The sequence below is a fragment of the Calonectris borealis genome, chromosome 12 (genome assembly GCF_964195595.1).
Source record: "Calonectris borealis chromosome 12, bCalBor7.hap1.2, whole genome shotgun sequence".
NCBI classification, from domain to species: Eukaryota; Metazoa; Chordata; class Aves; order Procellariiformes; family Procellariidae; genus Calonectris; species Calonectris borealis.
In genome coordinates this window covers 20895275-20912894 of record NC_134323.1, presented here as the reverse complement: position 1 = coordinate 20912894, position 17620 = coordinate 20895275, and the positions used below count along the sequence as shown (strand labels likewise).

The 17620-nt window shown below is 51.0% G+C and overlaps 2 protein-coding genes across 10 annotated transcripts in view; both read left to right on the top strand.

Moving 5' to 3' along the window:
* The window catches only part of FBXO31 (F-box protein 31), a 28163-nt gene extending 17780 nt beyond the window's left edge, over positions 1 to 10383 (top strand). For 3 of the 9 annotated variants that reach the window (XM_075161551.1, XM_075161552.1, XM_075161547.1), the window contains 4 exons: positions 1451 to 1560; positions 2294 to 2447; positions 3070 to 3434; positions 4633 to 10383. In XM_075161551.1, coding sequence (XP_075017652.1) covers positions 1451 to 1560; positions 2294 to 2447; positions 3070 to 3434; positions 4633 to 4855 — 852 coding nt within the window. In that variant the 3' untranslated portion in view covers positions 4856 to 10383. The remainder of the gene's footprint in view (positions 1 to 1450; positions 1561 to 2293; positions 2448 to 3069; positions 3435 to 4632) is intronic. The other 6 variants (XR_012675433.1, XR_012675434.1, XR_012675431.1 and 3 more) reach the window with 6 other exon arrangements.
* KIAA0513 (KIAA0513 ortholog) overlaps positions 9623 to 17620 on the top strand; it is a 36021-nt gene continuing 28023 nt past the window's right edge. Inside the window, exons 1-3 of the mRNA XM_075161553.1 lie at positions 9623 to 9699; positions 10423 to 10513; positions 11852 to 11996. The gene's annotated coding sequence lies outside the window, so the exon portion shown is untranslated. The remainder of the gene's footprint in view (positions 9700 to 10422; positions 10514 to 11851; positions 11997 to 17620) is intronic.

Genomic DNA, 17620 nt, shown 5'->3' with positions numbered 1-17620 from the left:
AGTGTCCACATTTGAATAATTGCAGGATCTTGGGGAACCTCTTCTGTACTTGCCAAGGTGTGCTTTAAGGATCCAGTATATGGGATCAATTCAGTGTTACACCTGCAGAATGTCTGGGTGGAGACCCTGTGCCTTACCTCAGTGCGTAGCAGGGTGTTGGAGCAGGCTGTTACGTCCATCCTGTTGAGCAAAAAGCTGTTTTTTGTGTGGCAAGGTGCTCTTTAAGCGCCAGCACCCTTTTTCTTCCTGTGCTGTGACACCATTCCTGTTTGATAGCAGGCCTGTCCAAAGGAAGACAGCCATATGCATTGTACTCCGTGCAGCACTTGCCAGACACTGATCTCTTGGTATTGCTGTCTGTGTACTTAAGATCTTTCAGACACAGGCCTAATACTGAGTAGCAGCTGCATCTGAATACCTGCTTGTCAGTGGGGCACCTCTCTACTGCTTGTCATCTTGGTTGAGGGATTAAAAGCTTCATTTGGTTGTTTATCCTGTGTCTGTGTCAGCTATACCCAGCAAGGCAGATTCCCAAACTACATGTTTTAAGGTACAGGTATAAATGTCAGGATGAAAACCCTCAGCTAATACCTGTTCCAGGTAGTGGTGTTTGCTGCCAGCTAGTTGAACGTGACAAATCTGATACTTCAGTTGCTTCTAACAAATGCTTTAAAATGTCTGTCTACTAATGGGAAACAGCTGGGTGAAAGGTTTTAAGTGTTTTCTGGTTCTGTAGCAGATGAGAAATGCTTTAATACTTTCAAAGCACTGCGTTAAGTGTGCGTGGCATTATGGTAATTGGAGGATCTGGCTTTAGAAGATAAAGAAAGCAGGTTTGTAATATCACTTGGTAGGCTGCAATCTTAGTGTAAGCTGTTATCATGCTAACTCATGGTAGGGTATTAACTTGTCGGAGCTGGTATGAGGTACTTCAGGAGATGTTTTCAAAGCACCCTCTGGATTTAGATGCATCAGTATTAAATCAGCAGGATTTAAGCTCCTAAATCTTCAGTGCCATTTAAAAGCTTCCCCTTTTATGTTTAACATGCCAGGATAGGGCACAGGAGTCAGCTTATGGGCACACGAATGAGTTACTGTGAGATAAGTCAGGATGTAAAGAAGTAGTAGGTCAGCTACTTTGCAGTAACAAGTGATGCTTACGCTTTTATTCTGAGAAGGCATATTGGTTCTACCTGTGATTGATTTGAAAGGAAGCATGTTTATTGTGTGGAGTCTGGCAAGTATAGGGCAGTTACCATTATCACTACTTGTTAAGCATATTTCCAAGCCAGCTCTGTAGCAACATGTGCTTGTTCCCAAACCTTGGGCAGAGCATATGCCCTCTCTGTGGCTCTGCCTTTGCTGACGAGGCAAAGTCATGTTGGGGTACATCACTGTCGCAATTGAAATGCCTTTATCTTCCCCCTTTTCTCTTCTCCTTGTGCTGCAGGAATTCCGGACGTGGCTAAGGGAAGAATGGGGTCGGACTCTGGAAGACATCTTCCATGAACACATGCAAGAGCTCATCTTGATGAAGTTCATCTACACCAGCCAATATGAGTAAGGGCACCAGCTCTTTCTAGGTATTGAGGCTGCTGCAACTTCAAGAGCACATTGGATGATTTGTTCCAACAATGGGGTGCCTGCAATGGGCTTTAACAGCCAGAGGAATGTTCTGTCTCTGCTCTGTGCAAAGATACGGTGAAGCACAGTGCTTTCCAGTTGTACAGAGAGATGAGATGTAATGACAGCAGTAATAATAAGGTTCCAAGTTCTTTACAATAACTATGCACAGTAAGATGGTTTTGAGTCGTTTAACTGTGTTTAATTTGAAGACAGAGCAAATACCCGTGATCCCAAGGAGCTATCTGCTTATTATCCGTATTAGTAAGCAATATGCTGTGCGCTAGGCAGACATCAGACAGGCCCTGAGAACTTGGGAGATTTTTTAACCGTCACTCCAGACTTCTAATATCAGCCACCTTGCTGTAGCAGGTGTTTAAATATGCTTCACTCTTAGGTTCTCCGGAAATCCCAGGCAGTGAGGAGGATTACTGTGACCTTGCTGCAGGAGCCTCCTGGTGTGCTAACAAGGACTGGTAGAGAGAACTGCAGGGCGGGAGTGCTTCCGTAGGTCTAAAGCAAAATGTTAGGCTTGTTGGTATTGCCGAAAACACAGATCCCTCCTGTCTCTTGATGACATCCCAAAACTGCCTGGATGAGCAGACTGCGAACACATTCTTTGTGTCGAGGGATTCTCTCTTAACCTCTCTAACCTTTGGTTTTTGCACAGCAACTGCTTGACATACCGACGCATCTACCTCCCTCCTAGCAGCCCTGATGACCTTATAAAGCCAGGTCTCTTCAAGGGAACATATGGGAGCCATGGGCTGGAGATTGTCATGTTGAGCTTTCACGGAAAGAAAGCGAAGGGGACTAAAATCACTGTGAGTGCATTTTCCTTTAACTCAGATGTTTGTTAAAGTATTCTCTTCTTGACGCCATGGATCTCTGTCTGGGAGGTAGTCAGTTGTTGCCACCCCAAACCCTGTTCCTTGTGGGGATGGGTGGCTTTGGGTGAATCTTAACACGTGCAGAGTAGCTAGAACCTGCTCTGCAAAGTTTCTCATGACGCCACCTGGCTCCCCCTTCCTTTTTTCTCCCTTCCAGCTGCTTTCTGTGAGCAGCTGGTAGCAGGTCACTGGAGATCAGTCGCATGTATCCGAGGAGCAGGTACCAAATGTTGGCAGCTCTTCACTGAAGCCAGGCTAGCGAGCTCCTTCCTCTCTGCAGGGAGGGGTTCTGACAAAAAGCAGTTGCAGCTTTGACTTTCTTTCACCCTTGCAAGTACAGCCTGGCTCGTAGCTTTTGGTTTGAAATTCTGTTTCTGGGAGAGGGAAAGCAGAGGTGACATAGACAGCTTAGGGAACAATGAAGAAGGTCCGAGGGGTTTTTTTGTTGCCAACTTGGTGATTGTAGAATAGGGTGAACTATGTAGAAGTCAGATGCTAGAGTCTGATCTCTGTAGCGCCCTGCCTCTGCAGCCGTGCTGTTGCTTCCTGTCTTTAGGGAGATCCCAACATCCCAGCTGGCCAGCAGACTGTGGAGATCGACCTGGCACATCCTCTACAGCTACCCGACATAGAAAACCTTCGCGATTTCAGTGAGCTTTCTCGCATCGTCCTGGAGGTCCAGGAGCAAGTGCGTCGAGAGGAGCAGGAGCAGGAACACCGCCAGGAGGAAGAGGACTGCTCCCAGCAGGCTGCCTCCCAGCCTGCTGCGAAGCCCCCGGGAGGAGAAGGTGCCGAGGGGGAAGAGACTGCAGCTGGGGCGGAGGGGACGACCCAGGACAAGGCACCAGCTTCCCAGCCCTTCGTGCTGCCCATGGGTGTCATATCGAGGAATGAAGACTATCCCCGGACCTGCCGAATTTGGTAACGGGCGCTAGTGGTTTTATAGCCTCGTCATGCCAGCCACTCTTTGAAACGGAAGGGGGGAGTCTTTGAGGCGTGTTCTGTGTTTGCCCTTCACCTGCACGCGGATCTCCCAGCCCCTTGTGCTCAGGTTTTCTGCCGCTGCTGCCCTTTCGCCCATGCTCTTGTTTGCTCCCTCTCTTTCTTACCACACTGTCATCTGCCATCCTGCTTCCTCACTAGATTTCATCCTGTTAATTCTAAAACTAGCACCTCTCCCGTATTCCACCCCTCCCTTTTTTTTTCCTGTGTTTTGTTTCCCAGAGCTGCCCAGCTAGTATATTTGGAGATCTCTTCAAGCCGCTTCCTGTTTCTGTCTGTGTCATTTGTGTTCCTTGGCTGTGGGAACACAGTGCTCTCTCCCACCCCTCCCTGGCCTCTGGTGCCTTGGGGCCAGCTCTGGAAGGTGCTGAGCACCCTAAGCAGTAGATGCAAGTATGCAGAGAGCCTTGTTGAATGGGAACTGGAGTCGGTGAAGCAGCACACTAAATGAAGTGTGGAAAAAGATTCCAAAAGCTGAGGCTTAGGCAGGTGACCTTCAGCCAAACATCTGTGCTTATGGAAAAACCCACCAATAGCTGGTTAATCCCAGAAGGCCCCTGCTGTCACAACAGAGTTGTGTTTGAATAAAACCCTGCTCCACCTGCTGCTTGCTTGGAGGTTAGGCTGACCTTTACTCCTCCCCAGCTCCAGTTAGATTTTTTCTTTTTTTTTTTTTTTCAGATTTTTCTTTCTCTCCCTTCCCCTGGGTTTTGTCACAAGGTTTGCCTCTCTGGTCACCCTCTCAACATGCCTTTCCTTTTCTGTGAGGATTGTCTGGGCCTGTGATGATCCTTGACTTGCAGAAGTAAATCTCCGATTGATTACTGGGCTGAACTATAGAAAAATTCAGCCGTGGTGTGCAGGTGCTGATTAGAATAGCCAAAAGCAGCAACCTCCAAATAGCAATGGCGAGTTTCTATTCTTAAAATGGCATCAACAGTGTTTTGTGCTGTATGGTAAGAGCTGACTGTAAAAACTCCCTGTTCTGAGGCACCTGGCAGCGTGTTTGACAATGGCTTGATCATAGCTTTGTGTTTGGGGGGTTTTAAATTTTTTTTATTACATGTTGGCTTATTATGGCTGTTCTCCCATCTTTTTTGCTATTCTCTCCTTGCAGTTTTTATGGGACGGGGCTTATTGCTGGCCACGGCTTCACCAGCCCCGAGCGAACACCAGGTGTTTTTGTTCTCTTTGATGACGATCGCTTTGGATTCATCTGGCTGGAGCTGAAGTCCTTCAGTCTCTACAGCCGGATCAAGGTCTCCTTCCAGAACGCCGAAGCGCCTTCCCGTGAGGCTTTTGATGAAATGCTGAAGAACATTCAGTCGCTGGCTACTTGACGGGTGATTGGTGATGGACAGGGCTAGGGGTTGCAAAGGCTGCTGCACTCCCCAGCCGGGGCTGGGATGGGGATTCCTTGCTCTCGGTACCTCTGAATAAAAGCATGCACTTTTAATAAAGCCTTTTTACCCCGAATGTACACATCCCGGTTAAAATATCCATGACTGCCCTTCCCTCCGTGCCACCCCACACTGCTCCCTAGCAGTCCTTGTTACCCAGTCTGTAACATAGCTGTGTATAGCTGAAGGGATCCTGCAGAGGAGGAAATGGACCTTTGTTATTGCAAAAAGAATGTATTGGAACAAAAATAACTCCAGGTCAGAGCTGGATCGGAAGAACATCTAATTGACTGGATGGACACAAGCCCTCTGCTTTGACCATTAGCAGTCTCCCGTGGAAAGAGCTCTTCTTCAGGGAAGGGGCTCATTTAAGCCTTTGCTGCACTCTAGGCCAATCTGTCCTCCTGGGAGACTTGCTTTACCCTCCTGAAAACCTGTGTGGTCCCCTGCTGCAGACTCGCTGGCTGCTTAAAGATAAATTCCATCAGCAGTGACAAAGCACGTCCTCCTCTCCAGAAACCTTTCTCTGGGTGCAGCGTTGTCAAGAGAGGCTGGTCTAATACCTGCATCCTTGGCTTAGTAAGTGGAGTGGGTGGTTTCCTTTTGAGAAATTCCCTCAGCTTGGCAGCAAGGGGAGGATTCCCACTCTAAATGACTGTGTGTGTAGTGTTGCCCTGGCTTCTGGAGCTTAGTGGATGTGCTGTCCCTGGGGCTCAAGGTCTTGGGTGTCTCCCTGAGCGTAGAGGAGATGATTCTCCTTTCTTATAGGAGCTGGGTACGAAACTGGAAAGGAGTGTAAATTGCAGAAGCTGGTGCATTCAGAACTGGTTTTGTACCTGAAGGGTTCACCTCAGATCTTTTAAACTGGGCCTGAACATGTAAAGGAAGGAGAAAAAAGAAAACTAACTGTGAAATAAACCCAAATGCAGCCTACTGACTCTTGTCTGTGATGGGCAGCAGAAGGTGCCATGTGTACTGGTACTGATGTGACCCCAGTTACCTGTCATTCTTGTATCAGGTTGCCCTACGCGTTCTGAAGGAGCAACGAGGGATTCTCCTAATATTGCTGTGGCTTGTTCTGGCGCCTTTTACGGTTGGTGCTGACAGGTGGGTGCTGCTGCTCCACTCACAGGAGTCTTCTGTTCCCTTTCTAGTTGCACTTGTTTCATCCCAGATGATTGCTGCTTCCACAGAAAGCTCCTGGGCTTAATTTCTTTCTGTGATACCTGTGTGCTGGCAGATCTGAGCTCCACTGGGAAGTGTGGGCTGCAGACGAGGAAGCAGATTCCCCATAGACTGTCCTATGCAGGAAAATCCTGGCCAGTGCTAATCTACAGACTGTGAGTTGTGCTATAAACCATCAGCATTTGCATCAGCGCATGTTATTAGTCCTGTGTAGGAAGAGATGATGGGGACCCTTGTGTGGAGAGAAGAGAACTGTTTATAAGGAAGCTCTTGGTTACAGGCAAGACACATCCTTTGTTGCAGTGGCTCTCTGGCTGTGATGATAAACTCCAGGTTTGTTCTCTTCCCGCTACCAGCTGGATCAGTGTAACAAAACTCTGCCTTTACATCTTCAGGTTTTGGTTTGTAAATGGGTCCGTACATGTGTTGCACTGGGAGGATTCAGGCCCCTTCTGTGGAGAAGTTTCAGTCACTGCCTGCTTTCACTGACTGCGAGCAGCTTTTATTCTCATTCTCATAAGGGCTTTTTGCCATTTCTGCCTCTTGAGCGTTCCCTCAAGCTGTGTGAGAACCGAGTCTCCAGCAGAGACTTTGAGCAGAAGGTCACGTCACTCACAGGATTAATTCCTGTCTCTTTGGATATAGTTTTACAAACCTGTGGGAATTTGAAGGTGATTTGGGGCACTTTTTTCTTTGTTTCCTACTGCTTTGTGAGCAGTGGAACACCTGCCTCAGTGTTAGAGGTGAGGATCTGAAGTGCTATTACCGTTCTAGTGAATAAGCTATGAAAAGTAGGTTGTTTCTGAGCAGCCTGTTAGAGGCGTTCCTGTCGGCATCAGCAGAGGGAAGGGTTGACTCGGATCTCACCCCATCACGCAGGGCCGGGAGAGGGGAAGGGTGGCAGTCCCCTGACCTTGGTGTGTGGGCAGAGAGGGGAGCTGAAGCTAAAACCCGGGCATCTCAGCCTTTTGGTGCAGCTGCCGAGCTGTCTGCAGAGGAGAGCATGTGCTTAATCTTGCAGACAGATTTCCAGCTTGATGATGCAGATTTCTGGGATACCTAAAGACGTTAGGAGTCTGTTCGGCATCTGAGTGGCCAGTTTATCTTGGAGCTTGCTGTTAGGCTGGTGCAGCCAGTATGTTGGCTGCTTTGTATTCTCCCTAACAGCCTAAAGGGATGAGAGAGGTCTCTGTGGGCAGCTGTTTCAATCGCTTGTCCTTAAAACCAGCTCTGCTTCAGCTGCAAATGGATCCATAGTTCTGATTGTGGATTCCTCCTTCTGTCAATGTCCCCACTCACCCAAAAAAAAAAAAAATCATGAAGTTTTACATAACTGACTTTTAATAGTTTTTGCTTTTTGTTTTTTAAGTAAGATTGAAAATCTAGACTGTACTGAATGCACTACAAGCACTTGGCCTGAGACCCGAGCCACTGTCTCGTAAGTACGGACGCTGACTCTGTAGCCGGTCTCCTCCCTGTAACCTGTTGTGTTGAGTTGGCTGAGTGTGTAAAGGTGGTGTAGGTATGTTCCATTGCTGTGTCATAAAATGCTTTTAGTAGTTGTTACCTGCAGCTTAAATTCCCCTTGATGTCAGGAGTCTGCTGGGATGTGCAAGCCCATGGATAGCGGATGGCAGAGTTTTGCTCGGTGCTGAATACAGGTCTGCTTTGTCACTTGGCCGAGGACCTGGTGGTTGGCTGTTGGCGCAGGTTGTGCATCTGCTGTTCTCCAGGCTAAAACTGTTCTTCTGCTTGTAGCTTGTCCCTTCTGAATCTTTTCAGTGGCAGTGTTAAGGGTCTCCCTTCCGAAGGCGAGACCTGCTTGGCTGGCTGCAGAAAAGGGCTTTGCAGAGGCTTGATGCCCCGCAGGAACTTTTCACAGCTCAGCTTTACCCCTGTAGTAGCATCTTTTTATTTATAGTGTACCTGGTTGGCCTCAAAATGTCAGAATGTGCTAGTCCTGATTAAAGGCAAAACCGCTGATACACTGTGGCTTTATTCTATCTAGAGCAAAGGCAATGAAAATAGCAAATTTTGTATTAATACTCCTCCTCTGCCTTCTCTTCTCACCTTCTGCTCCTCAAAGCCTGGCAGGCTTTTGTGGCATTTCAGAAGAAAATTCCCTCTGATTTGGCTTTGGGTGGGGGAAGCTGTCAAGACAGCGAATTTGAAGAGACTAGCATAAATGCTCTGGGTGCTCCTGTGCCTTTGTTGGTTCCTTTGTGCATGACTACATCAGTGCTTTCAGAGAAAAGCAGAATAACATGATGAGGAGTTATAACTTACAGCTCTAAAAGCTTTGGGAGATGGGAACGAACAAGAGGAGTGCAGCCAGACTTAGTAGCAGGCAGTTTGGATCTGAGCATCGCCCGTGGCCGAGGGGGATGTGACCGCAGCCCCGGTCCTGCCTTCCCTCGTGGTACCTATGGGAAGCAGTGCTAACGGTACGGTATTTTGCTGTACTTGTTCACGTTTGGTACGTGCTGTACCACCCCCCTGCTTGTTTCCTGAACCCTAGTTATCCAGCTTGTTGGGATATTTCTGTGAGCTGTTGACAGGGATAATGTGTGGTGGTGCCTTGCAGATGGTGATAAATTTCTGGTGCTGACGTGTCCTCGTCCTGTTTGCTCTGTAGAAAATCTTGGGGACAATTGGCTTTATTTCTTGATCCCAGATGGGTGGAAAGTGCTGGGGAAGATGGAAAACAACTTGTCAGGGGTAGGAATACTCTCTTGGCAGAAGCCTTTTGGAACAAACAAAGCGCTTGCAATTAGGTTGCAGAGCGTCATTGCCCCAATAGCCACAGCAAGACCTAATTCTAGCTCAGGAGCAATAAGCAAGTGGCTGGCTTACGTGCTCGGGCTGTGTTGTGCTCCTAGATCACGCTTTCTGTGTTGTCAAAACACATGGGTTTGGCCAGCTGGAAAACAGAAGCATCAAAGATCCTCATCCAGCCAGTTTGTTTGCCTTGGGCCTGATTTCATAGCTATAAATGTGCTGTGATCAGGCGTTGTGGTTGTAGGAGACTCACTGCAGTCCACATGGACTTGTCAGGCTTTTTTTTTGATTGAGGAGGAGGAAAAAGGACGGAATTACTTGTAACTTTGGCTGTCAGCTTCCCTCTGGAATGAACAGTGCGGTACTGCCACGGCTACTTTGGAATGGGACAGCAGAGGTTGGATGGCGGTTAGTTAGGAAACTTGTACTGGGGAGAAAGCAAATTCTTGTGCAAGCTTGGAGGTGTAAGCTACCAGGAAAAAAACAAAATGCAGCTGGCTCAATGTTTACTTTTAAACAAGGATGACTTTTTATTGCTTTTTATTAATTTAAAACTAGTGGAACTTTATGGGAGCGTTGGGTGTTGTGTGGAAATGGGTTGTATAATCTCAACTTGCTAGTTTAGGAAATGATAATATATTAACTCTGTCTTGTAGCTGGTTGCTCGCGTGGCCAATAATCTTCTGTTGTGTTCAGCTGCCAAAGGATTGCGTGCTGGCCTTTGCGCTGCAGGCCAGACGGACAGCATAACTTACCAGTTGGACAGTGAAATATTTGAGATGTGTGATCAGGCGGTGGAGTGGAAGATAAGTTACCAAACTGTGAGTGCCACTGACCTTTTTTTTTTGTGTGCTGAATTAAAATGTATGATTCTGGTTTTTGTTTGGATTGCAGTCTTTTTAATTTTTGAGGAAAAGAGCACTCGGATCAACTGTGTTCATTAGCTTAATTAAAGCAATCTGCACTTTTTTCATTGATAATAATCCTACTTCCCCTAAGCCGGTGTACCCTGTTTCCACGTGTATTTTGCTCTCGCCAATTTAACATGATACCAATGGATTTATCTGGGCATCTCCAGCAGGCTTTGAGTGTAAATAAGTCTCTATAAAGTACCCCATGGTACTTACTAAAAATGAAGGTGCAACACCAGCTCCCTGCTTCATACAGAGGGTAGTGCAGAGGGAAGAGGTGAGCTTTTTTTTTCTAAAATGCCATTTGACATCAAACACCTCTGTTTTGTGCCACAAACATCCGAGTGGACCATGATAACTGCAGTTTAAACAGCTCACCTGCTCGGTCTGCTCCCCTCTCTGAGGGATGGGGGTCTGCCTGTCCTTTTGTTGGTGGGTTTGAGAGGAACGGGCTGTCTAAAAGCCAGACACTTGGCCTACTTCATCCCAGGTATCAGAAAGCTGAGCAAAACGCGTGTGTGACTTTTACACCTGATCGTTGTTACCCAAGGAGCCTTTTCCAGTTTCAAATAATAAAAAGGAAAGTTTTGTGAACTTACTTCTGTTTGCTTCTTTTTTTTTTTTGTTCCAAAGGAAAGCAGCGGGTGAGTTCTACCCTTCTGACGTGCAGCAGCCTGTCTTCCACCACGCGATAAGAATTAGTTTTCCCTTGTTTGGGTATTTGGTGAGCAGTTAAACTGATTTCCTGAAGATGCGAGGCACACACCCCCGCACCTCCTGCTGTGAAATCCCAACTCTTCCCTAGTCCCTGTTTTCTGTTCTTCCCCCTGCATCTGCCCTGCGCAGCTCCTGCCCCGGGGTGCCCCCGGTGCCCGGCTCTCTGCTGCAACAGATGCCAACAGAACTAACGACCTTAGCCCTGACGAAGTCTTTCTGCCCTCCCAGCCACAGCTTTCTCTTTCTGAAAGGAAGCATGTGATAATCCTGATTTTTTTTTTTTTTATTCTTCCTTCCACTTAGCCTGAAGGAGATCAGCTGGCACAAAACTAACATGAGGGATGAGGAGGGGGAGGTGGCGTGATGGTGTAAGCCCCCTTCTTTATGGAATTAGGCTAAGAGTCGTCTGTATGTCTTACCTTTCTTCATGTTTCACCCCCCTTCACATTCACACCCACCTTCGCAGATGGTTATTTTTGAGAACAAACCTTGGCCATGGAGCACTAAGCTACCAAAGTTCACGCATGAACTTTTAATCTGGAAATGGCTCTGCCTTAATGCTGGTAGTTAATTGGGGCCAGAGTGCGCTGTTACAGCTCCTCGAGTGCAGTCCTCTGTGAACGTGTGACCTCTTCCATTTCCCCGTTTTTTTAACCACCCATCCCTTCCCCTAATCCCAGGCATTTATTTTCTGGTGCTAAAGGCACATCTGACCCTACTCCTTTACGTGAAGTGTTCTATATACGATCACACGGTCGTTCAAGCCTTAGCAAGGGAAAATAGTAAAACGTGTCTAATAAGCATGCAGTAACTCCTACCATATGTTTGGCCTTCGAAGAGCACAAATGTAGTTTCTCAAGTGGCAGCATTTCTGAATACCAACCACATGCACCTCCCAAATGCTGGCTTGCAACCCTCCCTCTCCTTCCAAAGAAACTCAGAGATGTGAAGGTTCCGTGCTGGGCAGTTTGACACCTCCTGGAGAGGAGCGGAGCAGCGCAGGGCCAAGCCTCGCTCACCTCGGTTGCCGCAGCCGCTGGCCGAGGAGTGAGGAGGTATCTGTGACCTGGCAGAGATGTTCCTCAGCAGGTGGGTTCCTCCGCGCGGCTTGGTGATGGGTGAATTGCTTTTTCCATCTGCTAGGGGTGAAGTCCCGAGTGTCACGGCCAGTTATGGGCTGTTAACTGTGGAACAGGCAGAGGGTTGTCCCTGTAGTTGTTAGCTTAGAAACTGAGGCAGTGCAAGGGTAAATTTTTCCCTCTCTGGGAAGACAGTTGCTGTGAACAGGCACGTCCCACGCTGGCTTGGGGACAGTGTTTGCAGCTGGGTCTTCGTCTCTTCCCAGGGCTGCATCTCTGCTCTGCCAAAGAGGCCACTGCTGCCGTTTGTGGTGATGATCCTTCTTCCTCCTTGGCTTGTTTCTGAAAACCACAAGGCTTTGGTGCCTTAACGCGGAGTCAGAGGTCTGTTGGTTCCAGCCAGGAAGGAAGGTGGGTCTCCCTTCCTAATGCTGCAAGTATGTGCCTGAAAATCAGTTCCCTGTGTGAGCCCAACTCCTGGCAGCAGCTGGAGACCTTACCCTGGGGTAAGGATGGGGTGCGGAAGCAACATCAGGTTTTGCCATTCCCTCTCAATGCAATACTTCTGCCTTTCTGCCCGACGCTTATTTTATTTTTGGCTGTTGGGACACGCGTGCTGCTGGGCAGGTCTGGAGCCTCGTGCTGACTGACCGGCCTGGCAAACCAAACTGAGTTTGGTCCAGGTGTTGTGTGAGCTTATCCAGAGCATCAGCACCCTTGAGCTGTGTGAAATGCCACCTCGCACTCTGTCTCGGTCCTGATCTCCCTGTTCCTTCAGGAATGGGCTGGAACAGAGGCATTTGTTCACTGCTGCTTGGGAGGGTTGGAATTTCTCACTGTTCTCTGCATCTATTTACCCTGAGCTCTTTCCCTCCTGTGAGCGGGGAGCATCATCTGCCTTCCCTCCTGGTGCAGGAGAGGACAAAGGGGTCAGACCCATGTTGAGTCCAGGGACTAGGGAAAGAGGGAGGAACCTTGGCCACCTCGCTCCTAGGTCCGAGGGCTGGTGTTTCCCAGTTTCCAAGCCTTTGGAGGCCCCTAAATGGGGGAATGTTCGGCTGTCCAAACTTGGGTCTGCCCTCTCCTCTTTGCACCTCTCCCTGGCGCACAGGGTGGGAGGAGGATGAACAATTTGGCGTGTGCCTTGCTCACCCCGCTTCCCAGCAGGGCTTTGTTTCTTCCTCCTCTTCCCGGTGCAAGAGGTTAATTAGTGGCAAGCTCTACATGGCTAATTAAAGACGCGTGAGCTTTTTCTGGGGTTCCTTGGAGTTGTCAGCCTTTTGGTTGCACGCTGCCCTCCCCACGGTAATTAACGCGTGTGCCGGACCTGCGTGATGGTCTTTGTTGCTGGCTCCCCGACGCGTGTGGCTTTGCCTTTGGGACCCGGCATTTAATGTCACAGCCGGTCCCTTTTAGCCTTCCCCGTGGGAGTCCGCCGTCCCCCGGGGGCCGCGGCGGTCGCTGCCGGGCGGCGCTGTGGCGCGTCGCGCCCGCCAGGGGGCGCCCGGAGACCGGGCACGGACACTCGTGGGGCCGGCACCCCCCGCGGACACGGACACTCGTGGGGCCGGCACCCCCCGCGGACACGGACACTCGTGGGACCCCGCACCCCGGCACCCTGAGACTCTGGGGACTGGGCACCTACGGGACTCGGGACCCCTGGGGCATCCCGCAGGTGGGGACCCTCAGGGGCACCCACAGGACCGGGGCACCCACGGGACCTGGGGACCCCAGGGGGCTGGGTGGCAGCATCCCCAGGACCTGGCAGCCCAGGGGACTGAGCACCCCAGGGGGCTGGGTGGCAGCACCCCCGGGAGCCAGGCACCCCCGGGATGCTTTACTGCTGCCCTCCTTTTCTGCACCAGCCCGCTGACAGGCAGCCTTGTCCACCCTCCGTGCGGCAGTGCCACGGAGCGTGGGGGGGCTAGCGGGGGGACACTGCTGTGTGGGTTTGCCGGCAGCCAGACCTGGAGGATGCCTGGTCCAGGGAGATGCGGGGACTGTGATTTCTCTCACCGAAAACGAGTGGGAAGGGCTGAGCCGGGTAACAAAGCGCTGACCTCTCGGGGAACACATCACGAGGTGAAACAAAACACTGATGCGAAGGGCAGGGAGGGCGATGGGAGTCTGTGGCCACCAGCCATCAGCTCCCTCTGAATTATTCAATAAGCAGCTCGTTAGCCGACCTGACGCACTTCCTTCCCTGCTTCCTGCTCCGTCACCGTGTGCTCTGTCTCGCTGTCCTTCAGTCCAGGCTGTTGGTGGCCCTGGCATCCCCCGGGTGCAGGCAGGGTCCAGGCTGAGGGGACAACGCTGGGGCTGGGTCTCCCGTTGGGTCTCGTGGGCTGCTCTGGGGTCGGGTTGGGAGAAGTGGTGGCTGGAGCATCTTTCCAGCTCACCCACCAAGGTGCTGCCGCACCACCCACCCTTCTCCGCCTGGTCCCAAGCGAACCGGTTCCCATCAGCTATCTCTGTTGCTCCGGTACCCGGGAGACAACCCAAACCCACCTTAGCCCACTGTGAGCATTTTGCGCCGCCCCTGAGCCAGGGAGGATGCAACTGGTTTAAATTTAAATTCACTCCCCTCCCTCTCCCTTTCAGCCTTCATGTCTCACCTCTCTTTGCAGTGTTTTTCTTGGTGACTGGCTTCTCCCTGGGGCTTTTTCTCACCTTCTCATCCCTTGCCTCACCTCCAGGAACCCGAATTAGTCACGGGCTGGGCAGGTCTTGCAGCTCACCCTGGTTCGTGCAGTCACTGCTCTTCCCACAGAGCCTCATTCGACCCCGTGTCCCTCAATCCTCATTACCGTAATACCCGAGACACAGGGCAAGTGTCCTTTCAGCAGTGACCCTGTTACCTGCTCCAGTGCCTTTATCCCACCCTTGCTCCCAGGATATTAGGGGGTTCTTTGCAGCCAACTGCCTGATGTCCCGTAATCCTGGCGGAAGGAGGCGAGCTCCATTTATCTGTCACTGTATCGGCAGTGCTAGCGCTGCCTGGCTCAGCCCCCTGCATGTTGCTGCTAATTAAAACCAAATGAGGAGGGGACGGCTGGCAAGTGATGCACTAGATGGCTGCGACTGATCCGCTCCATTTAGGAGTTCTGTGAGTTGCTTGAATAAATAATGTGGAAATTTAATTTTCTGCCTCTCTGGAAGGGAGAGATCTTGGGAAATTATTTGTGCTCCTTTCTGAGCATCTTGCTTTCTGCCTTAGGTGCTCTGAAGGGGAAACCTGCCCTTGCTGGGACCCTTCCCAAAGGCTCCCGTGCCGATAACGCATTTGTTTCATCCATGACCACATCTTGGATCGTGCTGGTTCGTTAGGGAGAAGGTGCCAAATTGGCCCTCTACCGCGCGGTGCCTGACACGAGGGCAGCTGGAGGCAATCACCAGCCGGAGGGAGCCTTCTCCTCTCCAAAACAAGCAGATACGGCAGCGATGGGGAAAAATACGGCTTAGAGCCGGCAGCCAGCTGGGAGCCAGGCGGCAGAGGCCGTACCCCAGCCCTTGCCGCGCTGCACGTACAATTCCCTTCTCCCTCTTTGTTTTCTCTAATTGCACAGCGAGGCCTCCCGGGCACAGCCTGTTTCTCACCCCACGCCGGTACAAAGCCCCGTGGAATGGGGCTGGGACGTGCTGACCTGGGAACGGGGAATACGACCTTGGAAGAGGGATCTAACCGGTTTGGGCTTTGCCGTGGAGCGATGCTCGGCCGCTCAGCGAGCCGTGGCCGTGATGGTAACTCTCCTCTCGGGTGCTTTGCTGCGGGGGCCTGTGTAAGTGCCGCTCCCAGGGGAGCGCTGCCCACGGAGCAGAGCGGGATGGGTCACCCCCACCCCAGCTACCCCGGCCGGGGGCATCCCCGCGTCCCTTGGGGTGGATGGAGGCGTTGGGGCAGCACCGCAAACAGCCAGAGCAGGGTCCCCGCTGGCGTCTCAGCCAGATTTAATGCTTTTCTTTAAGCCTCTTGGGCGGGATATCAGCTTCTCCCGCTGGGCGCGGGTGCGAGTCCTCTGCAACCCCCTTTTGCAACCGTTCCCTTGCCTGCAGCTGGGTTGTTTCACATAGAGGGCTCCGGGCGGCAAGGTGGAATTACAGCATTACAGACAAAGCTTTAGTATAATCTTCCCTGCATGAACGGCGTTGCAGGGGGAAGACACGGAGAATGTTCTGCGGAGCGGGCTTCAAATGGGGCAAGCTGCAGTTCAGGATGTATGCTGAATTGCTTCATCACCGCTCCTAATGGCTTAACCAACAAAATCCATATTCATAAATCAAAAGAGGAGCGTGAGCGACCTCTGTTCAGCTCTGCTGCCGAGCTGTGGTGCGTTCAGAAATAAGGGCAGATTATATATTGCAGGCAGCAGCTCTGTATATATCTTCTGCAGCTGCCACGACTTGGCCTTGGTATTTACTGAGCCCAAGGAAAGACGATACAATCAAATCTGTCTGTCGGCGTCTGAAGGCTTAGCTGAGTCAACCAGGAAAAAGCTGAGCTAATTTATCTTGCTATTTTCAGTACTGAAATGCACCCTGGGCGTAATTTCACCCTCAATTACAGATCTCACAGTTCTACAGAACGTAATTATCAAAAATGTTCTTTTTCAATGTATTTAGTGTTTGGAGTTGGGCATTGCAGTGGCGTGGTGGCAGCTCTGCAACCACGGCTGGCCGATGAGATCTGGAAAGTGGAACCAGTGGAGAGATAAAATGAATGTATCTGTTCTCTCTGGCCAAGGCAAACGTGGTGCTGCAAGGAGAGCATCACAGATGTGTTGGCAGAAGGACCTGGCGGTCTCTCGCCCACCATGCAGGGCTGTTGGCAGCACCGGGTCTGATCAGCTGCGGCTTTTTCTCTCCTCTCTGAGGGCAGAGAAGCCACCCTTTTCCACCCTGAACCCCCCGAAGTGTCGTGGCAAAGTCCAGCACAGGGTCTGGCTCTGCCCTTTTGCAGCCACCCTTTGGGAATCTCTCCCTCCCGAGCCAGGCGAGCATCCCCTGGAACGTCAATGCCAGCCCCATACCCTCTGGTAGCCCTGGCTGGACCCTCCCCAGCATCAAAACATCCCCAAACTGGTGCCCGCTCTCCCGGGACAGCCTCCCCAGCAGCACGCCGAGGGCACAGCAGCCTCCCTGCCGCAGCCAGCCCAGGCTCGCGCCATCCCCCCGGCCGATGCCCCTCGGCATCTGCAGTCAGATGCGTTTCAGCCACCCTGATTCAACTCCCTCTGCAAATCTGGGCTGTCGGTGGCAATGCCACCCAGTGCCTGCTGCGGGCTGATGGGTTGGGGAGATCTCCCAGGAAATAAGCCATTTCAAAGGGAAAACAAAAAACAACCAACCAAAAAAAATCAAACCAAGATGAACTGCAAGGAAGCTGCAGCTGTAACAAAAACCATCTCCGTTTTTACCAAAAGTTTAGCCATTTGCTGGTGAGTTTGGCAGCCGCGGAGGAAAAGGGCTTTGCAGGGATCCCTCGGGGCTGCGGGGCTGGCTGGTTTCCCAGCCCAGTGCGGGTGAAGGCAGCGGCTCGGTGTGACGGAGGGGCCAAAAATAGAAACTTTACCGCGAGTGGAGAGGAATAATACTTTTCCTGAAGCCGTGCAATAGCCTTGAGGCTGCTAACGTGGTGATAAGCAGTTGTTTGCCTGTGCTCTGGAGCAAGCGTGTTTTATCTCTTCCTTGTTCCAGCCCTGGAGAAAAAGCCCAGCGATTTTGCTGCCGTGGGACCACCAGGTCTGTATTTTATTATTTCTCTATTCCGGCAGCACCTGGAGACCTGACTTAAATTACGTAGTGTGACTCGGCTGGCGGCCCGGCCGTGCTCTTGGGTTAAAAGCCAGAAGCAGAAGGTGCAGGGGAGCTCTGCAGCTTTTGGGGGGGGATGAGCTGAGCAGATGTGATGCCTTAATTAGCAGTGTTTTGTGGATTTGGGGAGTTGTGGGTGCTCCCCCCCCGAGCTGTGTCGAGGGGCGAGCGCAGCCGTTTCGTGGCACCGGGAGGAGGAAACGTTTGCAGCCGCCTGCGCAAAC